Source organism: Oncorhynchus kisutch, linkage group LG9 (genome assembly GCF_002021735.2).
Source record: "Oncorhynchus kisutch isolate 150728-3 linkage group LG9, Okis_V2, whole genome shotgun sequence".
NCBI classification, from domain to species: Eukaryota; Metazoa; Chordata; class Actinopteri; order Salmoniformes; family Salmonidae; genus Oncorhynchus; species Oncorhynchus kisutch.
In genome coordinates this window covers 27,320,529-27,336,872 of record NC_034182.2, presented here as the reverse complement: position 1 = coordinate 27,336,872, position 16,344 = coordinate 27,320,529, and the positions used below count along the sequence as shown (strand labels likewise).

Here is a 16,344-nt window from a genome sequence, read left to right as displayed (position 1 = left end):
TGCCAACCTATTTTGCTACCTGACAACTTTACGGTTTTTACTTTTTAATTACCGTTTATCTTTTTTTGTTTTTTTCCCCTCAACTTTTTCACTCCGGACGCTTTATCTGGACACAATTCGTCAGGACCTCCAACAGCCGAAGCTAAGTAGTAACATTAACATGATGCCTTCTAATTGCAGTCGCTGTACTCGCCTTACGGCGAGGATAGCTGTGCTGCAAGCCCAGCTTCAGACGCAATCGTTAGGCAAGGGTAATTTCAGTGTAGGAAAGGATGAAACAGCGTCTGTGCCACCAGTAAGTACAGATAGTAGTATAAATCCCCTGGCACAGTCCCCGCAGCCGGACAACTTTCTCACGGTTTCTGGAAGGAAATGCTGTAGGAACGCTCAACCGGTGTCGCTCATTCAGCCGACAGAAACTTTCAACCGGTTTTCCCCATTAAGCAGCGAGTCGGAGTCAGAGGCCGAGTCTTCTCTGGTCTCTACTCCTCTCGTTACGGGGTCTGAGACGCCGAAGCTTCCCACCATTAGCTCTGACAAATTGAAAACTCTAGTCATTGGCGACTCCATTACCCGCAGTATTAGACTTAAAACGAATCATCCAGCGATCATACACTGTTTACCGGGGGGCAGGGCTAACGACGTTAAGGCTAATCTGAAGATGGTGCTGGCTAAAGCTAAAACTGGCGAGTGTAGAGAGTATAGAGATATTGTTATCCACGTCGGCACCAACGATGTTAGGATGAAACAGTCAGAGATCACCAAGCGCAACATAGCTTCTGCGTGTAAATCAGCTAGAAAGATGTGTCGGCATCGAGTAATTGTCTCTGGCCCCCTCCCAGTTAGGGGGAGTGATGAGCTCTACAGCAGAGTCTCACAACTCAATCGCTGGTTGAAAACTGTTTTCTGCCCCTCCCAAAAGATAGAATTTGTAGATAATTGGCCCTCTTTCTGGGACTCACCCACAAACAGGACCAAGCCTGACCTGCTGAGGAGTGACGGACTCCATCCTAGCTGGAGGGGTGCTCTCATCTTATCTACCAACATAGACAGGGCTCTAACTCCTCTAGCTCCACAATGAAATAGGGTGCAGGCCAGCTGTTAGCCAGCCTGCCAGCATAGCGGAGTCTGCCACTAGCATAGTCAGTGTAGTCAGCTCAGCTATCACCATTGAGGCCGTGTCTGTGCCTCGACCTGGGTTGGGCAAAACTAAACATGGCGGTGTTCGCCTTAGCAATCTCACTAGGATAAAGACCACCTCCATTCCTGTCAGTATTGAAAGAGATCATGATACCTCACATCTCAAAATAGGGCTACTTAATGTTAGATCCCTTACTTCAAAGGCAATTATAGTCAATGAACTAATCACTGATCATAATCTTGATGTGATTGGCCTGACTGAAACATGGCTTAAGCCTGATGAATTTACTGTGTTAAATGAGGCCTCACCTCCTGGCTACACTAGTGACCATATCCCCCGTGCATCCCGCAAAGGCGGAGGTGTTGCTAACATTTACGATAGGAAATTTCAATTTACAAAAAAAAAGAAGACGTTTTCGTCTTTTGAGCTTCTAGTCATGAAATCTATGCAGCCTACTCAATCACTTTTTATAGCTACTGTTTACAGGCCTCCTGGGCCATATACAGCATTCCTCACCGAGTTCCCTGAATTCCTATCGGACCTTGTAGTCATAGCAGATAATATTCTAATCTTTGGTGACTTTAATATTCACATGGAAAAGTCCACAGACCCACTCCAAAAGGCTTTCGGAGCCATCATCGACTCAGTGGGTTTTGTCCAACATGTCTCTGGACCCACTCACTGTCACAGTCATACGCTGGACCTAGTTTTGTCCCATGGAATAAATGTTGTGGATCTTAATGTTTTTCCTCATAATCCTGGACTATCGGACCTTCGTTTGCAATTGCAACAAATAATCTGCTCAGACCCCAACCAAGGAACATCAAAAGTCGTGCTATAAATTCACAGACTACACAAAGATTCCTTGATGTCCTTCCAGATTCCCTCTGTCTACCCAAGGACGCCAGAGGACAAAAATCAGTTAACCACCTAACTGAGGAACTCAATTTAACCTTGCGCAATACCCTAGATGCAGTTGCACCCCTAAAAACTAAAAACATTTCTCATAAGAAACTAGCTCCCTGGTACACAGAAAATACCCGAGCTCTGAAGCAAGCTTCCAGAAAATTGGAACGGAAATGGCGCCACACCAAACTGGAAGTCTTCTGACTAGCTTGGAAAGACAGTACCGTGCAGTACCGAAGAGCCCTTACTGCTGCTCGATCATCCTATTTTTCAAACTTAATTGAGGAAAATAAGAACAATCCGAAATTCCTTTTTGATACTGTCGCAAAGCTAACTAAAAAGCAGCATTCCCCAAGAGAGGATGACTTTCACTTTAGCAGTGATAAATTCATGAACTTCTTTGAGGAAAATATTATGATTATTAGAAAGCAAATTACGGACTCCTCTTTAAATCTACGTATTCCTTCAAAGCTCAGTTGTCCTGAGTCTGCACAACTCTCCCAGGACCTAGGATCAAGAGAGACGCTCAAGTGTTTTAGTAATATATCTCCTGACACAATGATGAAAATAATCATGGCCTCTAAACCTTCAAGCTGCATACTGGACCCTATTCCAACTAAACTACTGAAAGCTGCTTCCTGTGCTTGGCCCTCCTATGTTGAACATAATAAACGGCACTCTATCCACCGGATGTGTACCAAACTCACTAAAAGTGGCAGTAATAAAGCCTCTTGAAAAAGCCAAACCTTGATCCAGAAAATATAAAAAACTATCGGCTTATATCGAATCTTCCATTTCTCTCAAAATTTTTTGAAAAGGCTGTTGCGCAGCAACTTACTGCCTTCCTGAAGACAAACAATGTATACGAAATGCTTCAGTCTGGTTTTAGACCCCATCATAGCACTGAGACGGCACTTGTGAAGGTGGTAAATGACATTTTAATGGCATCGGATGTAATTCGAAAACATAATGTTAACTTTCACTGTTATGCGGATGACACACAGCTGTACATTTCAATGAAACATGGTGAAGCCCCAAAATTGCCCTTGCTAGAAGCATGTGTTTCAGACATAAGGAAGTGGATGGCTGAAAACTTTCTACTTTTAAACTCGGACAAAACAGAGATGCTTGTTCTTGGTCCCAAGAAACAAAGAGATCTTCTGTTGAATCTGACAATTAATCTTAATGGTTGTACAGTCGTCTCAAATAAAACTGTGAAGGACCTCGGCATTACTCTGGACCCTGATCTCTCTTTTGAAAAACATATCAAGACCATTTCAAGGACAGCTTTTTTCCATCTACGTAACATTGCAAAAATCTGAAACTTTCTGTCCAAAAATAATGCAGAAAAATGTATCCATGCTTTTGTCACTTCTAGGTTAGACTACTGCAATGCTCTACTTTCCGGCTACCCGGATAAAGCACTAAATAAACTTCAGTTGGTGCTAAATACGGCTGCTAGAATCCTGACTAGAACCAAAAAATTTGATCATATTACTCCAGTGCTAGCCTCTCTACACTGGCTTCCTGTCAAAGCAAGGGCTGATTTCAAGGTTTTTACTGCTAACCTACAAAGCATTACATGGGCTTGCTCCTACCTATCTCTCTGATTTGGTCCTGCCGTACATACCTACACGTACGCTACGGTCACAAGACGCAGGCCTCCTAATTGTCCCTAGAATTTCTAAGCAAACAGCTGGAGGCAGGGCTTTCTCCTATAGAGCTCCATTTTTATGGAACGGTCTGCCTACCCATGTCAGAGACGCAAACTCGGTCTCAACCTTTAAGTCTTTACTGAAGACTCATCTCTTCAGTGGGTCATATGATTGAGTGTAGTCTGGCCCAGGAGTGGGAAGGTGAACGGAAAGGCTCTAGAGCAACGAACCGCCCTTGCTGTCTCTGCCTGTCCGGTTCCCTTCTTTCCACTGGGATTCTCTGCCTCTAACCCTATTACAGGGGCTGAGTCACTGGCTTACTGGGGCTCTCTCATGCCGTCCCTGGAGGGGGTGCGTCACCTGAGTGGGTTGATTCACTGTTGTGGTCATCCTGTCTGGGTTGGCGCCCCCCCTTGGGTTGTGCCGTGGCGGAGATCTTTGTGGGCTATACTCAGCCTTGTCTCAGGATGGTAAGTTGGTGGTTGAAGATATCCCTTTAGTGGTGTGGGGGCTGTGCTTTGGCAAAGTGGGTGGGGTTATATCCTTCCTGTTTGGCCCTGTCCGGGGGTGTCCTCGGATGGGGCCACAGTGTCTCCTGACCCCTCCTGCCTCCAGTATTTATGCTGCAGTAGTTTATGTGTCGGGGGGGGTAGGTTCAGTTTGTTATATCTGGAGTACTTCTCCTGTCCTATTCGGTGTCCTGTGTGAATCTAAGTGTGCATTCTCTAATTCTCTCCTTCTCTCTTTCTTTCTCTCTCTCTCTCTCGGAGGACCTGAGCCCTAGGACCATGCCCCAGGACTACCTGACATGATGACTCCTTGCTGTCCCCAGTCCACCTGGCCATGCTGCTGCTCCAGTTTCAACTGTTCTGCCTTATTATTATTCGACCATGCTGGTCATTTATGAACATTTGAACATCTTGGCCATGTTCTGTTATAATCTCCACCCGGCACAGCCAGAAGAGGACTGGCCACCCCACAGCCTGGTTCCTCTCTAGGTTTCTTCCTAGGTTTTGGCCTTTCTAGGGAGTTTTTCCTAGCCACCGTGCTTCTACACCTGCATTGCTTGCTGTTTGGGGTTTTAGGCTGGGTTTCTGTACAGCACTTTGAGATATCAGCTGATGTACGAAGGGCTATATAAATACATTTGATTTGATTTGTATTTTGCTGTTTTCCTCTAGTGTCTTGTTGCAAACAGGATGCATGTTTTGGAATATTTTTTATTCTGTACAGGCTTCCTTCTTTTCACTCTGTCATTTAGATTAGTATTGTGGAGTAACTAGAATGTTGTTGATTCATCCTCAGTTTTCTCCTATCACAGCCATTAAACTCTGTAACTGTTTTAAGGTCACCATTGGCCTCATAGTGAAATCCCTGAGTTTCCTTTCTCTCCAGCAAGTGAGTTAGGAAGGACACCTGTATCTTTGTAGTGACTGGGTGTATTGATACACCATCCAAAGTGTAATTAATAACTTCACCATGCTCAAAGGGATTTTCAATGTCTGCTTTTTTTGTTACCCATCTACCAATAGGTGCCCTTCTTTGCGAGGCATAAAACCTTTGTTTTTTGGGGTTGAATCTGTGTTTGAAAATTGCTGCCTGACTTAGGGACCTTACAGATAATTGTATGTGTGGGGTATAGAGAAGAGGTAGTCATTAAAAAAATCATGTTAAACACTATTATTGTGAGTCCATGCAACTTATGTGACTTGTTAAGCACATTTTTACTCCTGAATGTATTTAGGCGTGCCATAACAAAGGGGTTGAATACTTACAGACTGAAAACATTTCACTTTTTCATATCTTATTCATTTGTAAACATTTAAAAAATATATAATTCCACTCTGACATTATACGGTATTGTGTGTAGGCCAGTGATACAACATCTCAATTTAATCTATTTTAAATTTAGGCTGTAACACAACAAAATGTGGAACAAGTCTCGGGATGTGAATACTTTCTGAAGGCAAGGTAAACAAAATAGGCTAAATACGGCAGTTCTAATATTGAAAGAGAATAATAAAACATGAGCTCACACACAGTCATAAGAATGACCATAGGAGTTGGCAAGATAGCACAAACAGATCTGGGACCAGATCAGGAGATACAGTCAGGCCAAGTCAAAATCAACAGCTGTTATAATATAAAATAACTATCAACAATGAACCAGAGATGAATCAAAATGCTATATCAACCACCAGAGCCTTCTATTTACAGTCAAAGTTAGAGTCAGCGATATGACGTCGATGCACAAAGTAAACAGCATAGTGGGTTACTGTCCGCAACATCTAAGAGCGTTGGAGCCAGAGGCTAATCTTCTCCTCTGTTCTGATCCCATGGCTACCATGTTGTTAGAGCGTGAAACGAAACAGTGTGCATGCACAGATACTGTGTGTGACTGTGAGAGCAAAGTCTTGCATCTTGCGCATTATCTGTGGAGCTGCTCGCGCAATGTCATTTTGCTGACTCTACCGTTAACTATGTGGTTATAACAGTATGAAGATAAGATTGTCATTATATCATCACAAATGTGCACACACACACACACACACACACACACACACACACACACACACACACACACACACACACACACACACACACACACACACACACACACACACACACACACACACCTCTGTGTAGTAGACATCCTGCATTCCTGTATCTTCCTTCATGGCGGCCTCCTCTTCGATGTTCAGAGTGATCCTCTTGAAGGCTGCCAGGCCACTAGGGAACATCTCTGAAAGAAAAACAACAATAACAATAGCAACAAAAGACAGACCCCCAGTCCCTATATTTTACGTAATTATTTTACCCAATAGTGGGTGTAGGATGGGAGTAGACAGCACTTCAGCCAACATGAGACGAGGCCCAGCACATTATTTAGGAGAGGCATTCTCAGACTGTGTTGCTGCTCCAAGTGACGTGAGTTATTATCTCAGATATAGCTCATTTCTAGTCAGCAATAAAGGAGTGGTCGCTTCCTACAAGAACACAAAATGTGTACATTTTTAGCCATCTTTGAAAAGTGAGTCAAGTAAAGAGCTTTTTTATGTCATAAAGGGGCAGTGTTGTATTTTGAGACAGGCTTGAATGAGCTAAGTAGTCAATAGGCAGAGTAGCATATTTGGCAGATTCTCTGTAATAATGGTAAGGCAATAAAAATAAATTGTATTTTGTAAAGTGGTTTCTTGCATCAAACAACAACATTTTCAGTCACCTTGTCTGAAGGACAAGTGGATAAACAGGTTGTCAAGCCCTGCATCTTTTTATTTCTTCATTTGAAGTCTCATGGAATGTCGGCCTACATTGAACATGCGGGTGACGAAAAGTTGCACAGAATATTCACAACTTTCAAGTTCGCGCACCAGCGGAACTGAAATATGCTCAGTGCGGAAACAAATTCGAGGGAACATTGGGTACAGGGTTGCTAAGTACAAAGTATCCTGGCTGGACAAAATGAAGTTCTTATAATAGGCTAAAACAGGTGCCACGCTTTAGTCCATTGTGGACAGAATGCCAACATGCTGGTGTTAATTATATATATATTTTAATGTATTTAAAAGTTAACAAAAGTAATACCTCTAATAATAATGTAATATGACAATGTGAAGTGACAATAATGTAACAACACTGTAAAGTGTTACACAAGTGGAGCGAAACGACTTGCGTAAATGGGAGGTGGGGAAAGACAGTCTTACTTTTCCTGTTGAGGTATTCTGCCACCAGTGCAGCAACATGGATGTAACACATAGCAGCCTGTGGAGACATACCAAACAGTGGTTAGGGCTGGTAAGCACTCAACTAACACAGACAAAACCCTAGAGTGCAACTTTACCCACACCCACATGTGAACACAAGAGAATGCAAACACACACAACCTGTTTCATAATGTGTTGAGTCATCGGGAAGGAGGAAGACTTGGCCTTAACCATGAACCTGCCTGACAACAGAGGCTTTTTGTCACGTTCTGACCTTAGTTCTTTTGTTATGTCTTTTTTTTAGTATGGTCAGGGCGTGAGTTGGGTGGGTTGTCTATGTTCATTTTTCCATGTTGTGTTTTGAGTTTGGCCTAGTATGGTTCTCAATCAGAGGCAGGTGTCGTTAGTTGTCTCTGATTGAGAATCATACTTAGGTAGCCTTTTTCCACCTTAGTTTCGTGGGTGTTTATTTCCTGTTTAGTGGTTGTCTTTCATCTTACGGAACTGTTCATTTGTTGTTTATTGTTTTTGTTCAGTGTTCAGTATTTCTTATTAAAACAAGATGAACACTTACCACGCTGCACCTTGGTGCTCCTCTCTTTCTCCCAACGACGAACGTTACACTTTTAGACAAAGTTCACTGTCTGGCTACAGTGGTTCTAAACCCAGAGGTTTTTAGACCAAGTTCACTGTCTGGCTACAGCGGTTCTAAACCCAGAGGTTTTTAAAACAAGTTCACTGTCTGGCTACAGCGGTTCTAAACCTAGAGGTTTTTAGACCAAGTTCACTGTCTGGCTACAGCGGTTCTAAACCTAGAGGTTTTTAGACCAAGTTCACTGTCTGGCTACAGCGGTTCTAAACCTAGAGGTTTTTAGACCAAGTTCACTGTCTGGCTACAGCGGTTCTAAACCTAGAGGTTTTTAGACCAAGTTCACTGTCTGGCTACAGCGGTTCTAAACCTAGAGGTTTATAGACCAAGTTCACTGTCTGGCTACAGCGGTTCTAAACCCAGAGGTTTATAGACCAAGTTCCAGAAAACCATTACTTTCCTAGACTCTGACAAACACTTGGCAGAATTCCTGGATACTCCAACACCCCCTCTGTGCATTTTTTTTTCTTCTTCAAAATACCTTTGCAAAAACGCAGGTATTTTTCATCCTATAGCTTGTTCTCCATCTTTTTAATAGTGAGCCAACAGGTTTTCAGCACTTTTATTTCCATGACTGATCAAAACTATTTTTTCCATGACTCTCTTGTCTCTCTGTAGCAGACATATGGTGAGCAATAAATCAAATCAAATCAAATTTTATTTGTCACATACACATGGTTAGCAGATGTTAATGCGAGTGTAGCGAAATGCTTGTGCTTCTAGTTCCGACAATGCAGTAATAACGAACAAGTAATCTAACTAACAATTCCAAAAAAACTACTGTCTTATACACAGTGTAAGGGGATAAGGAATATGTACATAAGGATATATGAATGAGTGATGGTACAAAGCAGCATAGGCAAGATACAGTAGATGATATCGAGTACAGTATAACATATGAGATGAGTATGTAAACAAAGTGGCATAGTTAAAGTGGCTAGTGATACATGTATTACATAAGGATGCAGTCGATGATATAGAGTACAGTATATACATATGCATATGAGATGAATAATGTAGGGTAAGTAACATTATATAAGGTAGCATTGTTTAAAGTGGCTAGTGATATATTTACATAATTTCCCATCAATTCCCATTATTAAAGTGGCTGGAGTTGAGTCAGTGTCATTGACAGTGTGTTGGCAGCAGCCACTCAATGTTAGTGGTGGCTGTTTAACAGTCTGATGGCCTTGAGATAGAAGCTGTTTTTCAGTCTCTCGGTCCCAGCTTTGATGCACCTGTACTGACCTCGCCTTCTGGATGACAGCGGGGTGAACAGGCAGTGGCTCGGGTGGTTTATGTCCTTGATGATCTTTATGGCCTTCCTGTAGCATCGGGTGGTGTAGGTGTCCTGGAGGGCAGGTAGTTTGCCCCCATTGATGCGTTGTGCAGACCTCACTACCCTCTGGATAGCCTTACGGTTGAGGGCGGTGCAGTTGCCATACCAGGCGGTGATACACCCCGCCAGGATGCTCTCGATTGTGCATCTGTAGAAGTTTGTGAGTGCTTTTGGTGACAAGCCGAATTTCTTCAGCCTCCTGAGGTTGAAGAGGCGCTGCTGCGCCTTCTTCACGATGCTGTCTGTGTGAGTGGACCAATTCAGTTTGTCTGTGATGTGTATGCCAAGGAACTTAAAACTTGCTACCCTCTCCACTACTGTTCCATCGATGTGGATAGGGGGGTGTTCCCTCTGCTGTTTCCTGAAGTCCACAATCATCTCCTTAGTTTTGTTGACGTTGAGTGTGAGGTTATTTTCCTGACACCGCACTCCGAGGGCCCTCACCTCCTCCCTGTAGGCCGACTCGTCGTTGTTGGTAATCAAGCCTACCACTGTTGTGTCGTCCGCAAACTTGATGATTGAGTTGGAGGCGTGCGTGGCCACGCAGTCGTGGGTAAACAGGGAGTACAGGAGAGGGCTCAGAACGCACCCTTGTGGGGCCCCAGTGTTGAGGATCAGAGGGGTGGAGATGTTGTTGCCTACCCTCACCACCTGGGGGCGGCCCGTCAGGAAGTCCAGTACCCAGTTGCACAGGGCGGGGTCGAGACCCAGGGTCTCGAGCTTGATGACGAGCTTGGAGGGTACTATGGTGTTGAATGCCGAGCTGTAGTCGATGAACAGCATTCTCACATAGGTATTCCTCTTGTCCAGATGGGTTAGGGCAGTGTGCAGTGTGGTTGAGATTGCATCGTCTGTGGACCTATTTGGGCGGTAAGCAAATTGGAGTGGGTCTAGGGTGTCAGGTAGGGTGGAGGTGATATGGTCCTTGACTAGTCTCTCAAAGCACTTCATGATGACGGATGTGAGTGCTACGGGGCGGTAGTCGTTTAGCTCAGTTACCTTAGCTTTCTTGGGAACAGGAACAATGGTGGCCCTCTTGAAGCATGTGGGAACAGCAGACTGGTATAGGGATTGATTGAATATGTCCGTAAACACACCGGCCAGCTGGTCTGCGCATGCTCTGAGGGCGCGGCTGGGGATGCCGTCTGGGCCTGCAGCCTTGCGAGGGTTAACACGTTTAAATGTCTAACTCACCTCGGCTACAGTGAAGGAGAGACCGCATGTTTTCGTTGCAGGCCGTGTCAGTGGCACAGTATTGTCCTCAAAGCGGGCAAAAAAGTTATTTAGTCTGCCTGGGAGCAAGACATCCTGGTCCGTGACTGGGCTGATTTCTTCCTGTAGTCCGTGATTGACTGTAGACCCTGCCACATGCCTCTTGTGTCTGAGCCGTTGAATTGAGATTCTACTTTGTCTCTGTACTGGCGCTTAGCTTGTTTGATAGCCTTGCGGAGGGAATAGCTGCACTGTTTGTATTCGGTCATGTTACCAGACACCTTGCCCTGATTAAAAGCAGTGGTTCGCGCTTTCAGTTTCATACGAATGCTGCCATTCCAATATGTGTGGAACATCAAATCCGAATAAAATTGCAGTACGGAATCTCAATACAATTGCAAGAATCACAATACATATCGCATCGGCACCTAAGTATCATAATAATATTGTATGGTGAGGTCCTTGGCAATTCCCAGCCCTAAAAGTCTGTGGTTGGAATGCTTTGTTACAAACATTTACATACTGTACATATCAGATTCCTTCTGCACGGCACACAAATATAAAAAGACAAAGTTCAAGTAGAGTGCTGGGATATTCAGTTCCAACTGCCACATGATGTAAGTCAGTGGCGTTAACTCAAGCATACTGTATTTCCTAAGTATTTTCCACTGATACAATTATACAGTATATCACAAAAGTGAGTACACCCCTCACATTTTTGTAAATATTTGAGTATATCTTTTCATGTGACAACACTGAAGAAATGACACTTTGCTACAATGTAAAGTAGCGAGTCTACAGCTTGTATAACAGTGTAAATTTGCTGTCCCCTCAAAATTACTCAACACACAGCCATTAATGTCTAAACTGCTGGCAACAAAAGTGAGTACACCCCTAAGTGAAAATGTCCAAATTGGACCCAAATTGTCAATATTTTGTGTGGCCACCATCATGTTCCAGCACTGCCTTAACCCTCTTGGGCATGGAGTTCACCAGAGCTTCATAGGTTGCCACTCTTCCACTCCTCCCATGACGACATCACAGAGCTGGTGGATGTTAGAGACCTTGCACTCCTCCACCTTCCGTTTGAGGATGCCCCACAGATGCTCAATAGGGTTTAAGTCTGGAGACATGCTTGGCCAGTCCATCACCTATACCCTCAGCTTCTTTAGCAAGGCATTGATAGTCTTGGAGGTGTGTTTGGGGTCGTTATCATGTTGGAATACTGCCCTGCGGCCCAGTCTCTGAAGGGAGGGGATCATGCTCTGCTTAAGTATTGTTGTCATTCATGGTTCCCTCAATGAACTGTAGCTTCCCAGTGCCAGCAGCACTCATGCAGCCCCAGACCATGACACTCCCACCACCATGCTTGACTGTAGGCAAGACACAGTTGTCTTTGTACTCCTCACCTGGTTGCCGCCACACACGCTTAACACCATCTGAACCAAATAAGTTTATCTTGGTCTCATCAGACCACAGGATATGGTTCCAGTAATCCATGTTCTTAGTCTGTTTGTCTTCAGCAAACTGTTTGCGGGCTTTCTTGTGCATCATCTTTAGAAGAGGCTTCCTTCTTGGACGACAGCCATGCAGACCAATTTGATGCAGTGTATGGCGTATGGTCTGAGCACTGACAGGCTGACCCCCCACCCCTTCAACCTCTGCAGCAATGCTGGCAGCACTCATACGTCTATTTCCTCAAAGACAACCTCTGGATATGACGCTGAGCACGTGCACTCAAATTCTTTGGTCGACCATGGCGAGGCCTATTCTGAGTGGAACCTGTCCAGTTAAACCGCTGTATGGTCTTGGCCACCGTGCTGCAGCTCAGTTTCAGGGTCTTGGCAATCTTCTTATAGCCCAGGCCATCTTTATGTAGAGCAACAATTCTTTTTTTCAGATCCTCAGTGAGTTCTTTGCCATGAGGTGCCATGTTGAACTTCCAGTGACCAGTCAGTATGAGGGAGTGTGAGAGCGATGACACCAAATTTAACACACCTGCTCCCCATTCACACCTGAGACCTTGTAACACTAACGAGTCACATGACACCGGGGAGGGGAAATGGCTAATTGGGCCCCATTTGGACATTTTCACTTAGGGGTGTACTCACTTTTGCTGCCAGCGGTTTAGACATTAATGGCTGTGTGTTGAGTAATTTTGAGGGGACAGCAATTTTACACTGTTATACAAGCTGTACACTCACTACTTTACATTGTAGCAAAGTGTCATTTCTTCAGTGTATACTCATACTTTCTTCAATATATACTCAAATATTTACAAAAATGTGAGGGGTGTACTCACTTTTGTGATATACTGTACATGTTACAATAAAGTGTTATTTCCTGAGCATGTTGAATCCTTTAGTCATATCAGCTGTGATCAACAGGCACCCTATTCTCTATATACAGTACCTAGTGCACTACTCTTGACTATGGCCCTGGCCAAAAGTAGTGCACTATATAGGGAATAGTCATGCGAGGTCACCATCTTAGCTATGTTTATTTGAAACTAAATTCTAAACCAATATTGACAGTCAGACACTGGCACACAGCCACAGCAGTATGAGTCTTGGTTTACTCAGTGTATGAAGAAGCCACAAACAGACAGACAGACAGACAGACAGGGAGAGAGAGAGAGTGAGAGAGCACAGGCTCCCTGATGGATAAACCTAATGTCAATAGTTCCTCAGGGCTGCAAATAAAAGGCATTATACAAACCACCTCAGCATACATCACAGTTACAATGTACAAATATATGTTTAGCAAAAGCCTTTATGCAAAGTGACATAGAGTACAGTAAGTGCATCCATTATTAGTATGTGTATGTGACCCCTGCGGTAATTGAACCCACAATATAAAATGTTGTGCAACAAGAATTGGATTCAAACCCACGCATGCAGAGAATAATGGATTAGCAATCCGTCGCCTTAACCACTCAGCCACCTCATCCCCTAAGCACTGTCCTTAAAAAAGAGTTGGCTCATGCCCCAATGCCCTGCAGGACACAGTGTGGACTTTGTACTTACCCAGAGTCAGATATCTGTATTGTGTTTAGTGTTGCACGGTATAACTTCTGTACTTTTTAGATACTAGAAAATGAAAAACGGTCAAATGGTCAAACGGTCAAATGTGTACTTCTGTCAAATGTGTCTCACGGATCAACTCTGCCTATCATCACAGCTGATGTCACTCTTCTAGTGCAAAAGCACCGTGACTGCTCCACCTAACCTGTACTGGGTGTCTAGGCTGCATCATGTTAGCGCCCAACTCATGCTGCAGAAGTTAACGCACTTGAATAATGCGACGATACATGTAGAAATGTTGAAACTGTTAATTAGTGTTTGCAAAAAAATGTCAAAGCTGATTGCCACTTAAAACAGGTCTCTCTATCAGGTCTCTACCAAAGATGACCTATAGAGAGCAATAGTAATCTTTTTTTAGGCACTAACTCCTCCATGGGTTGTTGGACAAAGCCTACGGGGAAAAATAATGGAGTTTTTGTAGTGTTTTTGGATAAATGCTGAAAATAAAGTCTGTGGTAAACACAGGCTTAGGAGATCTGATACGCTTTGGTCTACGAGATAATCTACATCAGCCAAAGTCAATTTTTATAAACTTTTAAGCAATTATGTAATACAAAAAAGGCACATAAAGTACATGAAGGCGCCATAATTCATAAAGGTCATGTTAACTGAATGATATGATCTCATAGAACAAAATGTATAAGATCTCCTGAGCCTGTGTTAACCTAAGACCTTATTTTCGGCATTTATCCCAAAACCCTATTCTTTCCCCATTAATTTTCCCCATAGGAAGGGCTGAACAAATCAGAGGTAACTCATTTCTGGGGTTTTGGACGACAAGCTGGCGAGCTCTACTGACTCAGCGAACGGACTCTGGGCGGCCCCCTCTTGCCTCGTGTATGACCTCCTTACTTGTTAAAGAGACAGCATACACTTTATATAAAATAAGCTACTTCTATGCAAATGTTGTTGATTAGCACAATAAAACAAGTCTCAAATGGAAGGGAAATAGATTGTTTGTCATATATTCAGTGTATTTTGACAATACAGCATTATTATTATATATTTGTTCTATAACACAATGCATGCATACACTCCTATTGAATATGCATTTAACCTGTATTGTGACTAGACCTAGTCTACATCTTGATTTACCCAGTTTATCAATAGAGATTTACCATTCAAATACATTATTACCATTATGTTGTTATGTAGTTAGATTGGTAAAAAAAATATATATACATTTGAAATCGGAAGTTTACATACACCTTAGCCAAATACATTTTACAAGGTGTTTGAGAGCGTGTAGCACAGTACCCATGGACATACATACATATTCACATACAGATAGTCGTACATATTTCTATACATCACTGACTGTACCTCTGAGAGATCTCCATTCTTGATGTGTGCCCGGGCCATGCTGTCCAGCCAGGTGCGTCGTAGCTCGGGGGTGGAGGCGTAGGAGCGAGCCAGGCTATACTGCAGGTCCAGCAGCATCTCCGGGTCCTTCTCATGCTCCCTCATCTGGGCCGTGGCCATCAGCACCGTCCGGATACGCTTGGTCAGTCCCTTCACCTCCCCAGGGAACGCTGTCGACTGGACACACACACACAAACAGAGTGAAGTAAGTGAAATTGAAAAGAAATGTAAAAACTCAAAGCCACAAGAGGGTAGAACACATTTAAAACATTGCTTGTTAGGGGGAGGTAGTTGCAGGAATACAGTATGGATGCTATAGTCCAGACTGTTGATCTGGCTGTGTCAAAACTAGTCAGATTTTATAGGTATGTAGGAATCCCTTGCTGATTTAAAACTTGTGCTTATTACGGTTAAAAACGAAATACATGTTGTTTTTAAACTCTTGTAAGAATGTTTCAGATTAACTAAATGTTCACTCATTAGATTGGAGAACCAATCGAATGTGTTCCCGCACATATTTACAGTACCAGTCAAAAGTTTGGACTGGTTCAAGGGTTTTTCTTTATTTTACACATTTCTACATTGTAGAATAATAGTGAAATACATAAAAACTATGAAATAACATATATTGAATCATGTTGTAACCAAAAAAAAGTGTTAAAATGTATTTTAATTTCTTCAAAGTAGCCACCCTTTGCCTTGATGACAGCTTTGCACACTCTTGGCATTCTCTCAACCAGCTTCACGAGGAATGCTTTTTCAACAGTCTTGAAGGAGTTCCCTCATATGCTGAGCACTTGTTGGCTGCTTTTCCTTCATTCTGCACTCCAACTCATCCCAAACCATCTCAATTGGGTTGAGAAGGATAACAGGAGGGGATGTGGATGGTGATAGAAGGTTGCCTATAAGTTCTGGAGGAGATGGTTAGAATGTATGAGTATTGGTTGTAATACAAGGTATACGGTGCCTTGACCAATTAATAGGCATAAAGACCATAACTACTCCCCGGGGAAGTGGGTATCATTACTTTGGAAAATTATTAAGAGGGTGTGTGTTAGAGCCATGAGTGAGGAAATCTAAACACCCTAGACACATCGAGAGAGGCACAGAAATAACCACCATTGAAATGGCATCCGTAGTTTCTGACACTCCGGTAAAAGGGGAACAGAATAGGAAAACTATAGCAAAGCCATAGAGGCGCAATTTCAGTTTAATCCAACAGAAAAGATAGAACAAATAATACAACAAATATTGTGGTTGGGATTAAAAATAAAAATAAAAACATATATACAA

The 16,344-nt window shown here is 43.2% G+C and overlaps 1 protein-coding gene across 6 annotated transcripts in view; it reads right to left on the bottom strand.

Annotated features, from left to right (window-relative positions):
• dock11 (dedicator of cytokinesis 11) overlaps positions 1-16,344 on the bottom strand; it is a 106,918-nt gene that overhangs the window by 16,021 nt on the left and 74,553 nt on the right. For all 6 annotated transcript variants that reach the window (XM_031832272.1, XM_031832267.1, XM_031832269.1 and 3 more), the window contains 3 exons: positions 15,013-15,228; positions 7,407-7,464; positions 6,339-6,445 (listed from right to left, as the gene is read on the bottom strand). In XM_031832272.1, coding sequence (XP_031688132.1) covers positions 6,339-6,445; positions 7,407-7,464; positions 15,013-15,228 — 381 coding nt within the window. The remainder of the gene's footprint in view (positions 1-6,338; positions 6,446-7,406; positions 7,465-15,012; positions 15,229-16,344) is intronic.